The sequence below is a fragment of the Falco rusticolus genome, chromosome 7 (genome assembly GCF_015220075.1).
Source record: "Falco rusticolus isolate bFalRus1 chromosome 7, bFalRus1.pri, whole genome shotgun sequence".
Taxonomy (NCBI): domain Eukaryota; kingdom Metazoa; phylum Chordata; class Aves; order Falconiformes; family Falconidae; genus Falco; species Falco rusticolus.
The window spans coordinates 54,841,779-54,863,647 of NC_051193.1; the positions used below are offsets into that span (position 1 = coordinate 54,841,779).

At 35.2% G+C, this 21,869-nt stretch overlaps 1 protein-coding gene across 1 annotated transcript in view; it reads right to left on the reverse strand.

The window, feature by feature from the left end:
* The window catches only part of RYR3 (ryanodine receptor 3), a 233,982-nt gene that overhangs the window by 81,883 nt on the left and 130,230 nt on the right, over nt 1-21,869 (reverse strand). The window contains exons 41-50 of the mRNA XM_037394911.1: nt 20,805-20,919; nt 16,317-16,449; nt 15,191-15,294; nt 12,036-12,171; nt 7,385-7,565; nt 6,817-6,928; nt 5,503-5,623; nt 2,219-2,388; nt 1,310-1,530; nt 12-102 (exon numbers count right to left, since the gene is read on the reverse strand). Of these exons, the coding sequence (XP_037250808.1) occupies nt 12-102; nt 1,310-1,530; nt 2,219-2,388; nt 5,503-5,623; nt 6,817-6,928; nt 7,385-7,565; nt 12,036-12,171; nt 15,191-15,294; nt 16,317-16,449; nt 20,805-20,919 (1,384 nt within the window). The remainder of the gene's footprint in view (nt 1-11; nt 103-1,309; nt 1,531-2,218; nt 2,389-5,502; nt 5,624-6,816; nt 6,929-7,384; nt 7,566-12,035; nt 12,172-15,190; nt 15,295-16,316; nt 16,450-20,804; nt 20,920-21,869) is intronic.

The following is a 21,869-nucleotide window of genomic DNA, read 5'->3' on the forward strand; positions in this document are numbered from 1 at the left end:
AAAGTATTTACCTTGAGAGGCATTTTACAGTATTCGTTGAGTAGGGGCACATCAAAAACTAGCCTTCTCAACAGTTGTTGTAGCATAGAGGGACGTAAATGGCTGTAAATTAAAAACAATATAAATTCCTAGTAAAATTCATAGAGTCCAGTGAAAATGAAATAAAAATTAAAATAAATTTGCATATTGGAATTCAAATCACTCATTAGAAGTATTTTGCAAAAACAATCGTAGGTGCTTAATGAATCTCACCATGCCTCATCTACATATGGAAGGACATATCACGGAAAGATGTGCTACTTCTGGACTCCTAAGTGAACAGACAATATGTATGGTTGTACCACATGAAAGCAGATGGAAGGGTGCTAGAAACAGAATATTATCCTAACAGAATGTTTCTGATATGACACTAAAAAGCAACAAAACAGTCCTAACTGAAACTGATCTGGGAAATATATTATGATTATTCTTATAAGAAATATATCTCAGTTGGAAGACTGAATAAGTCACCCATCATTTATTTCTTTTATAGCTATTTAATTTCAGTGATCTATGGACTCAAAATCAATGTAAAAATGCTCCTTTCATATCTCCCTCTCAGTCACCACTTTTTCAGGCTGAAGATTCCTGGTCTACTAAGCTGTTCCAAAGGAGAAAAATTATTTCTTATGTTGATCCCTCGTCAGGCTTTTCCAAAACTTTTCCGTTTCTACTATATCCTCTTTTGGGCAGGGGTCCAGTGCTATGCACAAACTGAAAATGCACACTGCATTAGTAATTTCACAGTCCACTGCACATACAAGTAGCACTACAGTTTATGACAAAGATCAAGAATTACGATTCAGTTGGAAAATCTACATTTCAATTCCCAGTATAACTCCAGTGCTCAGTTCAGTTTTAGGAGGAGTTTTAGGATTCAGAGAGTGGGGATTAGGTTTTCTTTTTTAAACATTGGCCAAGGTTCTTCAAACCACAATCAGAAATACAAACACGTAGATTCCTTAAATCCCCAACACACACACCCCCCCCATCAGGCTTGCCAGGACATTTTTGCTAATTACTGAAGTTTCGTTTTTACAAATAATAATTTATCCTGTATCACCATAAAGCTCATATCAACATGACAGCTTGACATGCAGTACTCGTAACAGAAAGAATTAAATTTGGGGGTTTTGTCTAGGAAAAAAAAATCCTGTATTTCATGCAAGAATAAAAAAATCTTAGTTCTATATTATACACAAAGAAAGAAATTATCAAAATACATATACTGCACAAAAGAAATCAACTTGTACACAGGTATCATACATACTGGCAAATTGCAAGCAGGCATTCTTCAATAGTGTCTCTTTGTGCTTTTGTAAGGGAACGTCCCTTGGATAATCTATATATTGTGTGAAGCATGGAGTCAATCAGGGAGGCGTGATGCTCTGTTCCAGAAAAGAGGGGAGCACATCTTTTGAGCAATGGAAACACAGCTGAGCAAATATATCTATTTAGTGCGAGAGCTGCCTCTGTGGTACTTAGAGAAACCTGTATAGGGTAGTAAATGATTGTTAGTATCATGTGGAATAAAGGTTACTAAATATGAAGTCTATAAAGCATAATAATGAAATAGTCCTTAAGTCCCCCTAGCAGCTGGGTGGTAACATGGTATTCCAACATATACATGAGGGCAAAAGCTGTTAGATTTTTTTAAATTGAGAAAACCCAAGTCATCCACTTATCTCCTATCTCTTGCCCCACTACACTCTGACCAAACAGGAGCAAAAAACAATATGCAGCTTTTTTCTTTAAATAGGTTAGCAAAAACTACAGAGCATTAAGTAGCGCTTTTAATCTCAATTTCTTCATACTTACATATATATGAATTTTCAGTGTAATTCTTGGAAGCACATATGAAATAAAAGTAATCATTAGGCCTAATACAGTATATCTAATGTACTTACTGTATAATTAATGTAAGCCCGTATTAGAAGTTTTTAAACTGTATTACACTGTCGCTTCATAAGGTGGTACTGAATGCTTATGATCAGACTTAAGCACTATAAATTAATAGTAACTGAATTATTATGGTGTGTGTTTATAGCAAGCTTATATTACCACTTTGTTTTTGTTTTTTTTTTTTAAAAAGCTGTTTTGACTTGAAATTCTGTTTCTTTACACTTAGAGAGCCACTATATCCAGTCACTGTACCTAAACTCCATAGTGAAATACTTACTGTATCCAAAGAGGCACAGGCTCTTAAATCTGGTAAAAATCCAACTTCCAGTAGGTGAAGGAGGAAGCTTTGGTCGTTAATACCATAGACCCGGTCCAAGAAGAGTACCATAGGTGCTTTATGATCAGGACAGAAATTTGCAGACATGTCTGGCTCATTTACTGTGCCATCTGAACAAATGTATGATGCAATTTTTAATAGTAGATAACTGATAAAACAAAACCCACCAAGAGCATGAAAGATACTATCATTACATTTAATGTGTAATGTTCAATGAAAACTATATTCTTGTTCAGTTTTCTTGTATGCTGAAAAAGAATACTAAGTTTTTATTATTTCAACCCCCCTATTATTTTGCAATTTAGTAATCTTTCGCTCTTAAATGACATCTTAAGAATAAATGGTAAAGTATGTACTTTTTTCATTACTATTACAGAGAATGTTTATATGGTAAAATTAAAGATAAATAATAGAGCAAATATTAAAAAATACATAGTAACTTTCAAGTCAAAGTATTTTTTGTTTCACATAATCTAGACTAGAAAGAACATGGAATACAAGGGAAAGACAACAATAACACAGAAGCTAACTGTGTATCAGATAAACCACCTCTGACTGTAAAGGGGAAAAGATAATTTTTGTGAAACAGAAAGGACAACAGAAATAGGGGAAGGAGGATAAAGTTAATTTTACCCTAGAAGAAAACGACAGGCTGGTAGTTTATAGCCCATGGAAGATGGAGAAATTAATAGGAAACATGGAGATCATGTGCCATAAAAACCTCATCCTCTACTAAGCTTATGCTTTATAGAAAATTTCAGTTTGTATGACTATCTTGGAAGTTATTTTGTAGAAATAAATCCATGCTGGATAACCATGGTGAATGTTCTAGGAAAGAATCAACAGCAGCATAACAAGTGAGAACACCATCATCAATACACCTCTGCACTCTGAACTTGATTTTGAGTTATTTTTGAGTTCCAGAGTGAAGAGGCTGAAAGCTCAAGAGTCTTCACTGACTTCTCTTTAACAGGTAGTGCTAAGAAGGCTATTAGTTCCACTGACAAAAAAAACCTCAATTTCAACCTCAGTGACAGGTAGGGATCCAGGTACAGATAGGGAGCTATGCATTTCGATGCAGACACAGCAGCAGGTCCATGCCATGACCTGGGTTCAGATTGTTCATGTGTACACACCATACACAATATTTGGGTCTTCAGAGTAGTCTTATTCCTCAGAGGTCAGAATGGATGAATCAGAGTAGTAAAAGAAACAGATACATCCTACAGCAACACAGCAGCATAGCCTCAACTCCACAGGGGCAACCTCTGAGGTACTGAGAAGGAGATAAGTCTTGGGGAAGGAGTGTAACTACCTGGGAAAGCAGCATCTAATCTCTTGAGAGAAGAACTACTCCCCCACCCTATGTCAGTATGTCCCACTACACACAGGATTCTCCAAGGATATGAATAAGCAGGCAGTGGAAGCGGGAGATCATTGTATTAGGCACTAAGCTGGGTGGCTTCATGCTGTGTAAGAGGATTCCATGACAACTTGTCTATGCCTTATGGGAGGCCCTTGTGGGAGCCAGGCAAAGATCTATAGTCTCAAAGGATAAGCAAAATAGTAGTGTAGAGAAATGTGATTTAGTTAGTTTGATTATAAAAGGGGGAATTCTTTTGGGACAAGATGAACAAGTACAGAAATAGACTGCACCTTCATAAAAAAGAAATAATCAGGCTTCTAGGATTGAACATTGGAAGTCAGAATGGAACATTATGCCTAAAAATTGGGGTAGAGGAGCATGTTCTTTCCCCAAGTGAATATGTCTGGTTTTCACTTCCTCTGAAAAGGCCAGGGAAGAAATAAACAGCACAGTTCCAAGAAATGGGAAAGACAATTAAAATACGATACGCCTGTTCAGCGTTTTAAGCAAGGACGAACAGGACTTTATACTGAGTCATTAGTGACCTGGAGAAGGAAGCAAATGAACCTAAAAGTCTATATACAACACCAAATTCTTCTGTATGGTTAAATCATTAACATAACTGAGTGGGCAAAGTAGAGACAGCTGCACTTCAATGCAGGCATCTCTAAGCTAATATATATGCAGAAAAATAACACATGTCTACATGATGCTGAGCTTGGATATGACACTACAAAATGATCCTGAGGTCATCACTGAAATTCTATGAAACCATCAGCTCAACATGTAGCAGCAACCAAATAAGTCAACACGACATTGGGCACCATAAGAAAGGGGCATTCAGAGTATGCAAGGGCATCATTTTGCTGCTATATAAAATAGAAAATTAACACATAAACCAAACCATTGTGTGCCCATGTTATTAGTACAGCCTGCTCATATCTTGTGTACATCACACAGATGTTTTCCATATCCCAGGACTACAGAACAGAGATAGTAAAGGTATACAGAAGGGCAACTAAAAGGGCAGCTAAAATGATCCAAGCGATGGAGCGGTTATGATGAGAAGGGCAACTAAAAGGGCAGCTAAAATGATCCAACCGATGGAGCGGTTATGATGAGAGACAGAAAAGTTGAGATTTTTCCATTTTGAAAAATGAGGAGTGGGAAAGGATATAACTGAATTTTAGAAAATTATTAATGTAGCTGACAAGGTGACTGAAGAGCTGCTATACACCAAATCCCAAAATACTACAATTCAAGAGTGTTAATTAAAATTGGTAGAGTATAAGGTGTTGTGTTTTTTTTTTTTAAAAAAAAAAGAGGAAAAAAAGAAAAGATACACTTAAAATACTTCTTTATGTAGCAAATAGTGAAAATCTGAAAATTAAGAAATTACTGCCACAGGAGTTTATGGGTACAGCCATTATTCCAAAGTGATTAGATACATTCTTGGACACCAAGTCCAGAAACAGCTTTTAATGAAGAGGGAGGTAACACTCTAATTTTTCTAAACAATTGATGGGATGATGTGGAAGTACCAAAGGCCCAAGCCTAAGCTTACACTTACTACCTAAAGAGGTAGCATCTCTACAGCCACTGCTGGAGATGAAGTACGGGGATGGATGGCCAATTAGTGTGATCCTGTAAAGTATTTCTTAGTTCTTACATTCTCTGTTCCACAGGAGTAACTGTTCTACTGGAGCAGCTCTAACTGATGTATCTAATTAAAATCTGGAGATGAGTTCTCTCCTTGTATTCAACTCCGACAAAACAGCCCTGTTTAACACCTGAAGGTTTATGTGCCAAAAGATTTTTATAAAAAGATGAAATGGTATAGTAAAAGTACTGAAGTTACCTTTGTTAACTGTTGACAGCTTTAGTGGTATACTTATAATCCCAACCAAATCTTCAGTTGGCACTAAAGATCGAAGGATTGACCTGATTCGAATAGCTTCCCCTTTTCCACTTTGAATAAGCTGTTAGAAAAAGTTTATCAATTAAGAAATGTACTACTGAGAAACATAAAAAAAATAATTCCTCAAAATACTGATATTAATACGATTTTTTTCAAACACTGGGAAAAATGCACAGAAATTCAATTTATCCCAGCACTTTAATGGAGTTGCTGATTTTTAGCGGATACTACTTTTGAATCTGTCCTAATTTTGATATCATATCAATAATTTCACAGTATTATAAATTCCCAATAGCGCAAAAATTCTCCACATGAATAAGATTCCTAAACCAATTGGATAAAGTGATGAAACTGAAAATTTCTGAAAGACTCAGGTTACTTACAGAACCTACAGTGCCAGGTTTTGACCTTGCCTCTTTATACTATGAACAGATGCAAACCTGTCTGATATATCTACACATTTTTCTATTATTTCTGTGCAGTAAATATCTCAAAAGGCATTAACAATGAGGTGACTAATTCCTTTCAACTTCTAGCAGAAATTAAGTATTTACAACCTGTTTGTCTGAAAATCTCTTCCAGTGATTTTTGTAACATGAAACTACTATCTCTGGCAACAGACAGCTACATACAACTAATAAAGTTAATAGTTCTGGTGATAGTAAGTAGGGAGGCTACAAGCCAAATTTCTTGCCTCTTTTTATATTCAGATACATAATGCATCTTCAGCTGGATTTATGCTATAAAGAACTTTAAATACTGACAAGCAAATGTCAATCTAACTAAAACCAAGTCTTGCATGTGTCATGACAGTCAAAACAATTATTTTACATATTTTTCCACGTATTCAACGTGCTATAGATGCAATATTTCATCAATGCACACAAAAGTAGCTCTGTATCACTTTCTTATGAAAATGTTTTTTATGGCTTTCTAAAGAAGATTAAAGGGCCAGTTTCAGAAATTTCACTGACAATGTAAATGTGCAAACTAGTATTTGATCCTTGCTTTGATTCCATAGTCATGTAAAAATTCTCAAAATTTTAGATGAATAAAAAAGCATCAGGAATCAAAAGACCATGAATTTTATAAACATCTTGCAGGGAGCACATCTGCCTAGATACAGCAAGAAATGCAGTAAAGTCCACCTTCTGCAGGGAAGAAGGTTTTAAATAGAGAACAGTCTAGTTAGACATGTACAGTTCTGTTTATAAATATCCTACATTTTCTAAGCAAGTGACAAAATGAACTTACATGCATTTCTGGTGCACAGCGTCCAAGTAAATCTATGAGAGCTGAGTAAAATGACATGATTGCATTGCCCATGTGCACAATCTCCTCCTCCTCTTCCTCCTCCTCCTCTTCACTAAAAGGTAAACAATACCAGTGAGCATTTTTGCTAATGTAAGTTATAGCTTTATGGAGCTAGATCCATGATCCAGAGACTATTTATCAGGTATACTAACTTCCTCTGCCTCTGGATTACAGGATTTTTATCCCTAGAGTAAGCATGCAATTGAACAGTAATAACTGACTTCACATGAACCTTCTATCTTCCTCTTACTTCACCTTAGCTTCATTCCACAACAGCCTTCTCCTTTGCTTTGTTCTTCAGGCTTCTTCTCTTCTGTAACTCTTATTCCACTTTTATCTAGCTCACGCTTTATGAATTCAATATGACAACTGCTTGTGGGATGCTAATCTCTAATGCTCTATGTTTGTATAAAACCTTATACAACAGGACCTATCATCCACATTTGCAAGCATGATTAAACCAGTTATTAAATCATCATTTGCCACAGAAGCATTCACGTTTACTTACCCTTCTCTTTTATATGCCTGGGAGGGAAGGTCGCGAGTAGGATTCTCCGAGATCCTGATAGCTTCCTGCATAGCTGCCAGCAAACCATTTCCTCCTTCTCCCCTAAGGTCTGGTCCAAAGCATTCTGGCCGTCGAATAAGGAGCTTGACAACAACACTTGCATTTTCCTCAACACTTTCACCTGAGGACCAAAAAAAACCTATACATACTTTCTCCTGAAAAGTATCCTTAAGTCAGAAGACAACCACATTTCCCCTGAATTTTACAAAATATAAACCAAATCCTCACTCTTATTTTTGAAAGCAAAAATATCTGAAATTGGCAGCATCGGATACACTTTATCAAAAATATACTGAGGTTTAAGTGTGAAAGTGTAGACTTGCCTTGCAAACATTTTACTACACTTGTCTAGAATTGTTCACTTTAGAAGGCTGATTTGCTTTTTAACACAAAGACTACTCTCTGTAGTATAAAGGCTAATAGTCCCAAGTGGCAAGAAGTTTGCTGTTGGGAAGTTTTGGTTCCAGTTAATCCCTCTTCAGCCTCTGGCTCTCTCCCCTGTCCTGCAGGACCAGGAGAAAATGGAAGGTGTGATGAATCACAGATTGAGATAACCACTGCCTAACAGAGAAAGCAAAAGCTATGCATGCAAGCAAAGCAAAAACATTAATTCACTGCTTCCCAGGCAGGTGTTTAGCCAGTTCCAGAAAGCAGGGCCTCAGCACACATAATGTTTGTTTGGGAAGACAAGCGCCATAACCACGGGTGTCCTCTTCTTCCTCCTCCTTTCCCTGGGATTTTATTGCTGAGTGCAATGTCATGGTATGGAAAATGCCTTTGGTCAGTCTGGGTCAGCCGTTCCAGCTGTGTCCCCTCCAACCTCCTGCCCACCCTGAACCTATTCACTACAGCTGGGAAGGGGCAAAGTGGGGAAAAAAAGTAAGAAAGCCTTCATGCTGCACAATGACTGCTCAGCGACATTAAGAACACTGATATGTTATCAACACTGTTTTAGCCATAAATAAAAAGCACAGCACTATACAGGTTGCTATGAAGAAAGTTAAACTCATCCCAGCCAGACCTCGTACCAGTCATAGGAGTTACTCGATTTTTAATGGGCCACCTGAAGCAAGGAATGTTGCTTAACATTATGTCCTTAGTACTTCATCAGTGGAAAACTCATCTAGGAGTTCACGGTTCTCAATATAGATAAAAATAACAAAACTGTACGTAGGTTAAATATAACTAGACTAACATCTGATTCTTTCTATTGCATGTTTGAATATCCGTTAAAACTTCTGCTTGCTCTTTAGAGCCTGAAATTGAATACTTCATCTTTTCTACATACAAAAATCACGTTAAAATCAGTTTTAAAGGTCATGGCTTGCCTGAAACAGCATCATTTATAACAGCTTTGTGTGGAAAAATGATTGTATATTTGAAAAGGCAAAGGAGTGAGTTTAACTATTGTATAAATTCAGTACAGGCAGACAGGTTGTGATCTAGATGTTTGCTGGATAAAAGTCCTTAGGAAAATGAACCTTCACATAAATGAACTCTTTGTATGTAACTGCTTCATGGACTGCAGTTAGTGGCATGTGGAAGCACAATAGGAATAATAATTGGGTCAAAAGCTCATCTTATGGCTATATGCAAGTGTTTAGAAATTCACAGTGGCTAGCTTGTAAGAATACTGATAATCTGTAGGAAGATATGAAATTAGTGGGACATGTAGGAAGAAAAAAATTACAGGAAAAGAAACGGTTCATAGTCACTGAACTTGTGATGCTAGTAGCTTGGATCATCAGTATCTATATTTTACATGCAAGCTACAATACTAAACCAGTACATAAACACAAGCAAGTTTATATTAAACTGAATGCTGCAGCTTCAGCAGCCACCAAAAAAGTAGGATTAGAAACTGTGACTTAGCTGAGAGCAGCAGCGGTGTTATCAGGAATTCAGAGTCAATGGAAGTTAACAGTAGGTGAGATAACTGGGACGGACTGACTCTAGAATGAGCAGCTAAACACTTTAAACACAACAGCCTTGCACTTTTCCCACTTAAAACACCAGTATGATCTTGATATGGAATGTAGGATGAAAGGAAATGGCCTCAAGTTGCACCAGGGGAGGTTTACATTGGATATTAGGAAACATTACTGAAGGGGTGGTTAGGCATTGGAACAGGCTGCCCAGGGAAGTGGCTGAGTCACCATTCCTGAAGGTATTTAAAAAGAGCTATCAATGTGGTGCTTAGGGACACAGTTTACTGATGGACTTGGCAGTGGTAGGTTTATGGTTGCACTAGATGACCTTAAGTGTCTTTTCTAACCTAAACAATTCTATGATTCTATACCTTAAGTACAGACTTTGCACGGATTTTATCTTTTTCTTGCTCCTTTTAATTCCCTTTCTTTTCATACTGCAAGGAAAAAGCAGGTTTTAAAATCCTAGTCAACAATTTTAGTATCACTTGGTTAAATCCTTCTAAGTGAAGATTTTTAATATAATGAATGAAGTAAAATCTAATCTCAAAAAGAATCAGTTCATACCTCTCTACAGAGAGACAAAGAATCATCAAAACACACACTGTTCAGCTACAGTCAGGTACTCCTGAATCCTTGCATGTTTCATGTATCTTTCAAGGAGGCAAATACAAAACCCCCTTAAAAACTCTAAGGGGTTGTTTGAATCCATGTTGCAAATCGGATAGTAAATACAAATACAATTATAAAATGTAATTAATTTTTAGTTTAATAAAATCACTACCAACATTGTTTTGAGTGGCTCATTTCCAATAGTTTAGATCTACATGTTAAAAATTCATCTTAATTAGGGCAGGTTTTGACACACCAGTGATACGCTTTGCAAGGAATGCAATTTGGAGTAAATGGAAGCACATGTCAGCAAAAGAACCTTGCAAGTAATTTTAATCTAGAACTTGCAGGAAAGAAACTTACTTTAAGAACAGAGGTCAAATTAATCTTTATCATTGCTCTACTAAAAATAATAAAATTTTTAGATTAATTAGTCTATAGTTCCAATTTACAATTTCTTGTATACTGCATTTACTAGTATAATCTTATTCTCACCTTCTCTGTGTATATATATCTATAGATATAGATACATATTTTCCATATATCTTCTGATAGGATACCAAACTGCTGAAAGTAGATTTAATATCTTGTAGCCTGCTCTAATATATCTCACAGGTCAAGTTAATGAAGAATTTTGTTTGAAGAAAAAAGTTTTGATTGTTCCAAGGATTCACTGGTCAGAATCCAAATTCATTCATGTGTTTGCAAGTATGTGTTTGTTGCTTTAATCTCAACAACCCAAATATTTTACTAATTTATATTTCTAATTGTCCTCTCAAGCAGAGGGCAAAGATAAAGAGTGTTATCTCAAAACTGTTATAATGAGAAGGTTCAAAACCCCAATTACAACTATTTTTCAGAAAAAAAAGCAGCCGAGACACTTGAAACTAAAACTTAATTCTACTAACTAGCAACCCATCCAGCAAAGTTTACTCTTCATAATAATCTTAGATAAGATCAAATGTATCTTCATCTAATTATACAGAGTACTGTTAACATTTATTTATAAAATAAATACTGAAAACCACACACTTCATTAACTCAACAACTACCTCTTCTACATTTCTTCTGTCATAGCAGTTTGTCAAGTTAGTTTAGCAGCTCAGTCAATAGCTACAGGCTTATCAACTAATGAACATACTTTGGGTATGTTTATTGAACTGAATAGTTAATATGTTTATTGTTTCTCTTTCAGGTATTATGTGCTAATTTCAGACCAATAGTATGTGAATAGAACAGTCAAAATCTAAAATTTAGACTATTTAAAATTATTTCCCTTCTGGCTGTCCCTAGCTGTCCTTTAAAACACTTTCCATATTGGCAGATCAGATAGCGGGTGAACAGACAGATCTTTTGATCTCATCTAATCTCTGATATAGATTACTAGCTTGATGAAAAAAATCCACATGAACTGGAGGATCCTTTTTGTTTAGTGGCATTCAGATAATCTAAATTTAATTTTAGCATATTTTTGTCATGAATTTCCAAAGGAAATTGCCCACAGAAGCAAGTATAAGATGGTTATCAAAGGAGAAGATTTTTTTTTTAAGAATCAGATTTAAGGTACACAGGGTGTTTTACAAACACTGATTCTATGTGAACTATGTCTATTGGAACTATGTGAACACATGTCTATTGGAAATCTGCTTTTTGTAATGCAAAATGGCTTAATTAAAAACCTCTAAATCTCCCAGTGGTATAGTGGCCGAGAAAGGTCTAAAACCAGTGCTCCCAAGTTATATTTATAAACCAGCTTATGTGGTGTATATATAAATACCACAGCTTGCTTACTGAAAGAATTACTAACATCCCTTGCTATCTTAACAAGTTGCTCTATTAAATCATGCAAGTTGCAAAACCAGTAAGGAAATAATGCATCTAACTACGAAGATTTTAAAAATTACGATAAGCAATGCATACCGATAACCTTGTGTTTATAATGAGAACAGTATGTGTTAATCTCTCTTCATGCCTTAGTACGTTTTTATTGTTAGAAAAGTAATTTTAAGGAAACCCTTTATGGAATTTGGATGTCAAGAAATTGTGCTTACTGTTAACAAAAACTGCAAATCTTAAGAATGACAGGTAACGTTCACCCTCGATTGGATTCCACCCAATGTCTGGATATCCTTTAGCCAGCAATACTGGACAGCTCTGCAGGCCACAACCTGCCAGGTAGGTAACAACCTGCAATATAGAAGCAATCAATTATTAATGTGTCTAGGAATAATTTCTAAAAATTAGTATATGAACATAGTCTCTTTTTTTAATAAGAAGGTTTTTCTATACTAGGCGTTTCACCTGAGAAACTACCAATTGCTAATTATTACATCAGTCTTAGTTTCTAGTTCTTGCTTTTGATGATAAAAAAGTCAAGCACTTTATTTCTGAAGTTACCTAATTATATGATGACACAACAATGCAACAACATGAAAAATGTGGAATGTGAAAAGTAAAATAAAATATTGTGGAACTCATATATTTTTTTTACAGTATGCAAAGAAAAGTTTAAATACTATATAACAACTTTAAAAATCACATCAATAACCATGTATGGCTAATTTGCTACAATAGAAAAATAAATAATGCATCAAAAGTTTATTTACTGTAATTCCAATTTTAATAGATATGTGGACAACTACATTTGCCGGAAGACTGATAAATATCACTATACAGTTTTAAGAGACTGAAACCAGAAAGATTACAATATTTGGTAATATGCAAATTCCTAACACAGCATTTCTTATCGAGAGAAATATCATTAACTAAGAGACATTGTTGAGAAATTATGACAGTTTTTATTAATTATAACAAACTGAATTACTGAGAGACATACAGAATGATTCTCAATCATTTAAAAGGAAATTCGCAGATAACTGCACAAACATGATTTTTGTTTTTATTTAAAATACACAAAGGACAATATATGAACATGATTATAGTACTTAAATATATTTTGAAATAGGTAATAAACTTCAAGAACCTTTCATGAACCTGTAAAAAAGATATACAAATTAACATTTCTTGGAATGGAAGGCAGCCAAAAACAGGTGGCAAAAGGGAGATAAGTTTTTCTATTTGGAAAAGGGAGGTATGTTATTCTGCTTAAGCACCCTATAGAAATTCTACCATCCATGAGATCATACTTAGTCATTATCTAATGCCGTAAGAGAGACAGTAGTTATGAATTCAGGAAGAGGAATTATACCTATGCTGATACAGTAAACAAGTTGCCTCCAAAAGGTGGTAACAGAGGAAAAATGGGCTGATATGAAAAATTTGCTTATTATTGTATGCAGTAACGAATTTACTCGGTGCACTCAGTGGAAAAAAATATGCAATTCCTAACAGGACACGATAGCTTCCATTCAGAAGATATAAGTGAATACACACTTGTAGAAGTCTAGAGATGCAGTTCATATAGAATAGGAGAAAACCAGTAGAATAAACATCTTCTCTGTCTCTTCAGATTTTATAATGCTACCACCAAATCCCATAATTTTAATCTATTCAGTTTACTACAGTGTATCATCAGGCCATGGGATGCTTTTGTTGTGCAGTCCTTTACCTGCCACACATTCACACATTTGCAGTAAAAAGATATCAAATCTGCAATGACAAAAGTTCAGAAGTTGTCTGTGTAATTTATCTGTTTTGAACACAGGCTTTATGGTACAAACTTCAGTCACACAGAACAGTGTATCAATCTGATAACTATACAGTATTTTTTTTTCTTTTTATTAAGTATATAGATTTATTTATTGAATAACATCTATATACTGCTCTAGATAAAGTTATTGACTCACCAAAATTAATATAGTACAGCCAGTACATTACCATTCTTACAGCTAAAATGACTGATGATTTTGGGAAGCCCAATCTGAGACACACACAGCCTGATTTTTCAGCATAGAATACTGTGCATGTTACAGCTGATATCTGTTACTTTTTGAACGTGCAGCAGTTGTACAGTGCCTAGTATTTGAAGGTAAGCAATCAGTAAATGAGGAAAACACAGTTAATGATCTACAGTGAAACTCAGTTTAAGTGACATGCCCTGCAGTACTTTCCATGAAAATAGAAGACAGTCACTGGTGGCATTCCAGATGCTAGTGGTGTATCCCAAAGGTCGATATTGAGGCCAATACTGTGTCATAACTTTCTTAATGACAGGACAGATTGCACTCTCAGCAATTTTGCAGGTGATACAAAATTGATAATTGTTCTTAACACTACATTTATATAATTAGTATATTTTTATGCTCTATCACACCTTTCCCATTCATGTTCTTGTCTCTGTCTTCTCCTAGCTATCCCCATGATACGTCCATTTAGTTCCATTTCCCAGCTTTTCCTCTCCCACAATATCTGCTGCTCACAAACACCCCCACAATCAGTTCTGGTGTCATCACAGCATTCTCCCACATTGCACAGAGGCTTTCCCTGTACTAAGCTATCACTTAGGTGCTTAACTGTTTTCCTCCACTTATATTAAACACTGCCTTCTGTTTTCTGTTCCACAATGCTGTGCTAGCACATATCACCCCTTTTGTTGCTTTCCTCCTTTTCTGATTGTGCACCAACTTCCATCTCTTAATCTGTTTTCCTTCCAGAACATACAAAGAACTTTCACACATTTTTGCATCCTTTTACCCACCATTTCTAATTCACCATGCCTCTCCTCACATTCTTCTTTATTTCTAACCATTGCCAATGACCTGAGTGCTGGATTTAGTTTCCTACTGCAACTACCCTTAAAATCCTGTTCCAGTTTCCCTTCTTCAAATACTTGCCCTTTTATTCTTAGCTTTTATGTGCATCCCCATCAATCTCTATGATTTAAGTCAAAAGACCTGCTTCCTTTCTTCACATTTTCCTCTTCATTCTCAGATTTCCTCCTCCCCAAACAATGTTTCTTGATATGTCTTTCTCCTGTTTCATACCCTTTTTCTTCTCATCCTTTCTACCTGATAACAATAGTGAAAGGATGCAGAAGATAGAAACAAAGCTCTTTCGCTGTGATTCCCACTTAAGCATAAAGAAAAATCAGGAAAAATACTGCCCAGTCAATCTTACCTTGAGACAGCACATAGCTAGAGCAAGTATTTCTGAGGACATCATACCCCAAAATTACGATGATCATCTTCCCTTGTAGCACAAGTATACGATTTAATATATAGGTAAACAGGTCAGAATGATCACTTACCTTATCGAGATCTGGCTCCTCCAATGCTAGTGCAAGCTCATTGTTGTCCATTACAGAAGCTGCTGCAACATCTAGTGGTGTCGAACCTCTCATTGAAGGAAATGCTGCAGAAGGTTAACATACAGTAATTAAATGCAATTTGCAGTAACCACAGTCATGCAGCAGAGGGCAGCAATCACACTGGAATCTAGAACATAAGAATTAACGGTACCTTGTATGGCTGTTCCTCAATTAAGAACATGGTTAATGTTTTTCAATAACATTAAAATAAATGCTGATATTTTTTTTTCTAACTTGACATCCGTATCTACAAACATACTCAACCGCACTGGTTTTAATTGCAGACAAAAAAATCTGTATTAACAGCAGCAAATCAGAGGAATGTTATACTATTTCTTCAGCAGAGCAATGTGTTATCTACATAATTCTGTATAACCTTATCAATTCAAGATTTAAAAATATGCCTATATTCAACTAAAAGAGACATTTTCAAGATTCAGTGTTACCTGTTTTCTTTCTTTTACTCTTATCCCATTTTCTGTGTTTAATACAGGCAAACTCAGGCATTGAAATGGTCACCATGAACAGCTAAAGCACTGTGAAATCACATGCTATCTTGTCTTACTATATCTTATTAATAAAGCCATCTATCTAGCCAAGAAAATTTTCCTTGTGTTACAAAATCTAATACACACACATTAAAAAACATACATTCAGTGTTCCAAAGAAAAAAATATGAAATTCACATCAGTGGCCTCAACCTCAGAGGGAAGGGAAATGAAACCAGAGGAAATAGGCAAGCACCATAAAGGGCTAACTTAATCTTACAATTTCCAATCACAACTATTTTGAATGGAAAAAAATTCAAACTGTATGGATTTAATCCTAAATTTTTCAAGGTATTTAAAAACGCAGATTTAATCTATTCTGTTTCTAATATTCACAGACACATAAGGATGAAAGAAAAATGGGAAAAAATAGGAGTTAAATGTGAAACCACAAAGTGGTTTAAGCTTCAGAGAGGCTTATTTACATGCTTCAACTTGCTATAGAAATTAGATACTAGTCTTGCAATATCACAGTTCCTCCTGATCTTGCTTTTAGCTGTTACAGCTACATGACATACCCAGTCCAACACTGCTGTTTTCCAGCAAGTAACTAAGATGCTCAAACATGGCCTTTTGGTTTTGACGACTGATTCGACAGAAGTAGCACAGGAATCGACAACAGCTTGCCACCATCTTAGGAAAAATGATCTGCTGAAGAAGAAATTTGACAAAGCAGCGAAATATGTTAATTACCAATCTGTTCCAATTCTTCCTGCACTCCTAACAAGGAAAGTATAGTGAAGTTACGAGGCTGATAAGCAGCTGACAGTTCTTTTGCTTCTAGGTCTAAGAAAGGACCCATGTTTCCTTTTAACTTTTGTATTCATTAGGCCATTAGCTTTAAAATATTGAAAAAAACATTTTGCAGAGGACTATGGGGGACGTATCAGAGGAAAAAATGGAGATATAATTCTCATCAAAGCAATTTGCAGGCTAGCAAATGCAGTTATACAAAACCTCTGTCTTAGCAGCATTACAGTAATAAGCTCAACCACCAGTATTAAGTCACAGCAGAATAAAGAATATTCAAGAACCTTAGTTTGTTCTCCCATATTACAATAAGAACATACCGTTTTCATATAAAACATTTCTACAATATTCCTATGTTTTTCAATGCATAGGCCTGATAAAATAAAACATTAAATTCCATTAACTATCTAATGCTTTTAAAACCAAAACCAAACAAAACTCCCCCAACACTACTTGAAGAACATTATGTGCAAGAATTTCTCTGAAAATAATTTCATCTGTAGTACTCCTGAAAGAATGTTTCACAACTAGTCATAACATCTTCTGAGATTCATAAGTTATGCCATTTTCACATTTTACTGAAAGGAGATGAAAGAACAAGATCAAAAATCATTGGATGATTTCTGATGCTTGTTTAAAAGTTTTTACTAGATTTATCATTATATAGCACTTTTTTATAAGTGTTAAGTTCAGTTGCAGAGCTATGTCCTAAGGATACTCACAAAATTAATGAGAAAATTAATTACCATCAAGGAGTCATCTTTTTTATATAATCTGACTAGCACCCCTTAGGCATAAGCAGGATTATATTCTATACATTACATATATATATTCCATAATATCCAAGGTGATATCTGAGCATTTTAATCACAATATCATGGACTTTTTTTCTTCCTATGACATCCTGCCTCCTTCACTTCATACTTTTCAATTCTAAATAATATTGCTTATACTTTATTATAACAAATTATAACTTTATTATAAAAAGCGTATAAAACAAAAAAATATATATTTAAGAAGTGTAACCTTTTCACTTAATGAGACAACAATCTTGCAAAAGGTAATTATGTAACTAAAAGCTATATATGTATGTATTATCGTTTCAAGACGTCAGGTGCACTTCCTAACTTCCAAAGACTTGCTTAACTGTAGTTTTTTTGATAATATATGTGGCTCATTTGTCTATTTCAGTCGTGAAGGAACTATTATGTACAAGCAGCATTACATATGATTTCTGCTCTTAAATGCAGGAAATGAATGAAAAACATTCATTCATTCATTCATGAAAACATTCAACAAAGTTTCCACTCCCCATATTTACAGGGATTTTAACAGAATGCATGACATAACTTTGTTTAAAGAATTACAGTAACAGCAATACTGTTAAAAGTTGTCATTTTTAGAAATTCCTCATTGTTGACAGGAATACATAAGAATATGGAATTTTAAAATTTTAAATCAGTAAGAAATAATTTTGAAGTAAAATGATTCACTTCTGATAGCCAAAAAGGGTGTTGCTCAGGATTCTCTGAAGATGAATGAACAGCCAACAATAGAAATCAACATGACATTATGATTCCAAAACTATAAGACCTGAAGACACAGTTTTTAAAGTAACTATTTTTGGCATTAAGATACACACTAAAACCTAACTGTGATGGAAATGCCGAAAGCTTGCCCAACTACTTTCTGGGATATACATTTCGGCAATGAAGTATCTTTCCAGTGTTTTGTTAGTCAGTACCAGCAAAGTACTTCTAAGGTACAGAGTTACATTCAGTCACACCATATTCCACAAATCTCATCTCTTTCTGACTCATTTATTAATAGCACAGCTGGAAAGAAGCCTGACATATATTTTCTTCAGTTTGAACTGACAATTTTTTACCTTCTCACCATTCCTTCAGAGAGGTGTGAGCTGTAACACTCAGTACATATCTCAGTACAGCCTCATGATAAAATGACTTAACCAAGAATCTGGAGATCTAGGTTAAACCATCTGCTGCCACAACCAGGGAAAATGCCCAATCCCTAAACCAAAACCAGAGACTACATTGCATGGTTGCTCATTCCATCTCTTCAAGCTACAACACCGAACAGAAAATGTCCATGAAGCTGGAAAGGGAAAACAAAAGGGAACATACTAATAATCTAGCTGTGAGGAACTTCCCTGAAAGCAGGAAAAGCAGTGTTCTGGTGCCTGATGCCACCACAATACTTGAACTGTGTACCAGGAACTCACTGGACAAACCCACAGAGAATTTCAAAAGAGTGTACAAACCCATAGCTGGCCAAATCATGCTCACCATTTCTGGCCCTAGTCTTCATTCAAAAGAATACCTTACCTGGCAGAGTGAAAGATCCACAGCATGCACAAACATATACCTTTACCAGATTACAGACCAGTGGTTCCACCTAGGGTCAACAGCCTTTCAAGGAGATTTCTCTGCCAGATTAGAAGTTAAGCACACTAGCAGAAGATCAACAGACAGCAGATAACAATAGTTTTAATAGCAGTATTTTCTCTCCCTGCAAGACTGCCGTTCTTATGAAGGAAACCTTAAGGCTTGGAACTCAGAAGCAACACTTCTCTGCCTGTACAGCTCCCTGCCAAATGCTTTGTTCTGTGAAATCTCCCCACTGCAACATCTAAAGTTTGTGCTAACGGTGTGCAAAACTCTTTGTTAATAAGCCTTGCTGTGTTATTTCATAACATGACTGTAGCCCTGTGACTCCATAAGAAAATTATGGGTTCTGAATCATGACTATCTGGAAGTTTCCACACCAGGTGAAATGAAGCAGTGGTATGGAATAGATCAAATCCCAAACACACCCTATTTCTTGTCCATATTTCCTCATAAGATTTCTATTCCTACGCCAGTTCCAGTCCAATAGGTGAAGTTTTGGATTCCTTCTGAGAACTTTAACTCTCCCCAGGCATTTCATAAAGAAAGAGACATAAAATAGACATTTTGGGTGGCCAGACACATTAAATGCTGCAACATCAGGTTACCAAGTAATTTTCTAGGTCGGCATTCCCTTTGAAGAGTACCATGGTAAGTCTGTAAATTATTTTTGTAGATCTGTGTTAGTAAAATTTTCTATGAAAACTTTTTCATTAGAATTAGAAGGCATTGTGGGGTTGTTTTGGGTTTGGATTTGGTTTTTTGGTTGTTTGTTGGGTGGGTTTTTTGTCACCTTTGACTATATGTACACATTGTAGTAAAAACAGAGGGTTGTGACACCTATACATTATTAAAGTATTAATCCTCTTATAAATAATTTAGACTTGCCTTGAACTCAAATGTGAGCATATTAAAACAGAATAACTAAAAGCAGTATGTGAATACTTATAACAGTGTGACAGTATAGCCAAACATGATGGATAAGTGTTTTATAGAAGTATATAGCTATGTGACCAAAGAAGCAAAGAAAGGGGGGTGTAGCTGCACATAGAAGGCATTCAAGTTATGAAAAGCTGCCAGACAGAGACAAGGGTAAGCACTGGGTGGTAAAATGGGCTGAAAATTGTTCCCAATATGTAAGAATGAGTGGCCAGGCAAAACAAAACAAGATAAGCAGTACTGGGATCAGAGAAGACCCTTATTTTTGGGAGGGAGTCAACAAGATAAAAATATCAGGCATAAACAAAGCGAGGAATGAAGACAAGCCCACTTCACTTCTGACTTTTTTCAGCAGCCTAAATACAGTAGCCTGAAGTTAGGCTTTTCAAAATGTGCACCACTCTGCTTTTCAACTAATACATATATATTCAAGCATAACACTAAGAAATTGGAAAATACAACGCTGCAAGAAAATTATCAAGTATTTAAATTTGAGCATTCAAAATTAAAGTAGATTTAGTCTCTTATTATAGTTTATTGCTAATAACATTTCATCTAAGATGAAAAGCTATATTTTCCTAGCAGAGCTATGCCTTCCATAAATGCACTAATGTATATATTTAATTTAAAATAAGAACAAAACCTTTTTAAGTCCTATTAAAAGACAAGTGATACACATATAACCTCCCAGTCACTTTTTAAAAATCAAGTTCTAGAATGCTGGGCTTCTCCCTCTAGTAATGTAAAAGCTGTTCTATTTTTAACAGTAATCGATATTTCAATTCGGACAAGCAAAATTTGTCTTAAATGAGGGGGATTTAATTTTCTTCACATACTTCCTCTTAAACACCCTAGCATACTTTTGGAAACGTTCAAAATGCAAAACACTCAATAAAATTATGGTGAAATTACCTGAGATTTATCTCCTCCAAGCACATTCACCATCACATCCATAACAGTCTCATGCATGCCCAAGACTCTCATTAAGTTAGGATGCTGATAAAACACCTTGTTGTTCATTATATCCCTAAAATGGAAAAAAAGGGAATAATGTGTTTTTAAGAAACACCATTTTAATTTAAAGCAATGACACATTATTATAGATTTCAGAAATAAGCATTCACTATAACATAATATTAAATTCTTAGATTTCAGAATAATACAAAACCACCTGACAACTAAATGCTTTATATTTCAATATGCTGTCATTCCTCTCATTTTCATGAATTCTATATAATAAAAATCCAAACTTTTAAATTATTTCAAAATCACATTTCTTCATCTTTCAATTGCTCTTACCATCTGTTCTGTTTAAAGAAAAAATATATTCCGTGGTGATCTAAGTGAGAAAGGATATATTCTGTTATGTTTTAAGTAGAGAACGGTGATCAAATCTAAATCTAATATTGCCCCTGCAGTAACGCCTCTTAATTAATTTTCTCAGTTCACAAAGTAGAAGACAGTAAATAGACTTAATATTCTAGGTTAGCTGTTAAATGTGTTTCATCAATATTTCCAAAATCAAGACCATCTGTCAGAAGATGTAAAATGGCATGCAATCCCCTTAAACATGAATATTTTAACATTTTCACTCTGCCCACCATCCTCTCAACATGTTCTAGAATTTCCTGTATTGGTTTCATAATCCAGAACACAATTTATGTGTTTCAACTTGAATCCAAGGATTTCTAACATTTTAGGTCAGCCTGTTAAAAACAAATGGCAAATAATAGACATCATGCATGCTTTAAAGAAATAAAGAAAACTGGGAATGGAATGACTCATAATACAGCACCTCTGGGAAGGGCCTACACGCATGCCAAGTTTAGACAAAACTTACTCTTTATCCCTCCTAGAATTCTCAGCAACTTTACAAACAGCATCAGGGACAAAGGTAATACCGTTGCATACTAATGAATTGTTACATGACTTGCTCAGTTCAACCAAAGAGATTAGTCTTTGCAATTTTTACAAAAG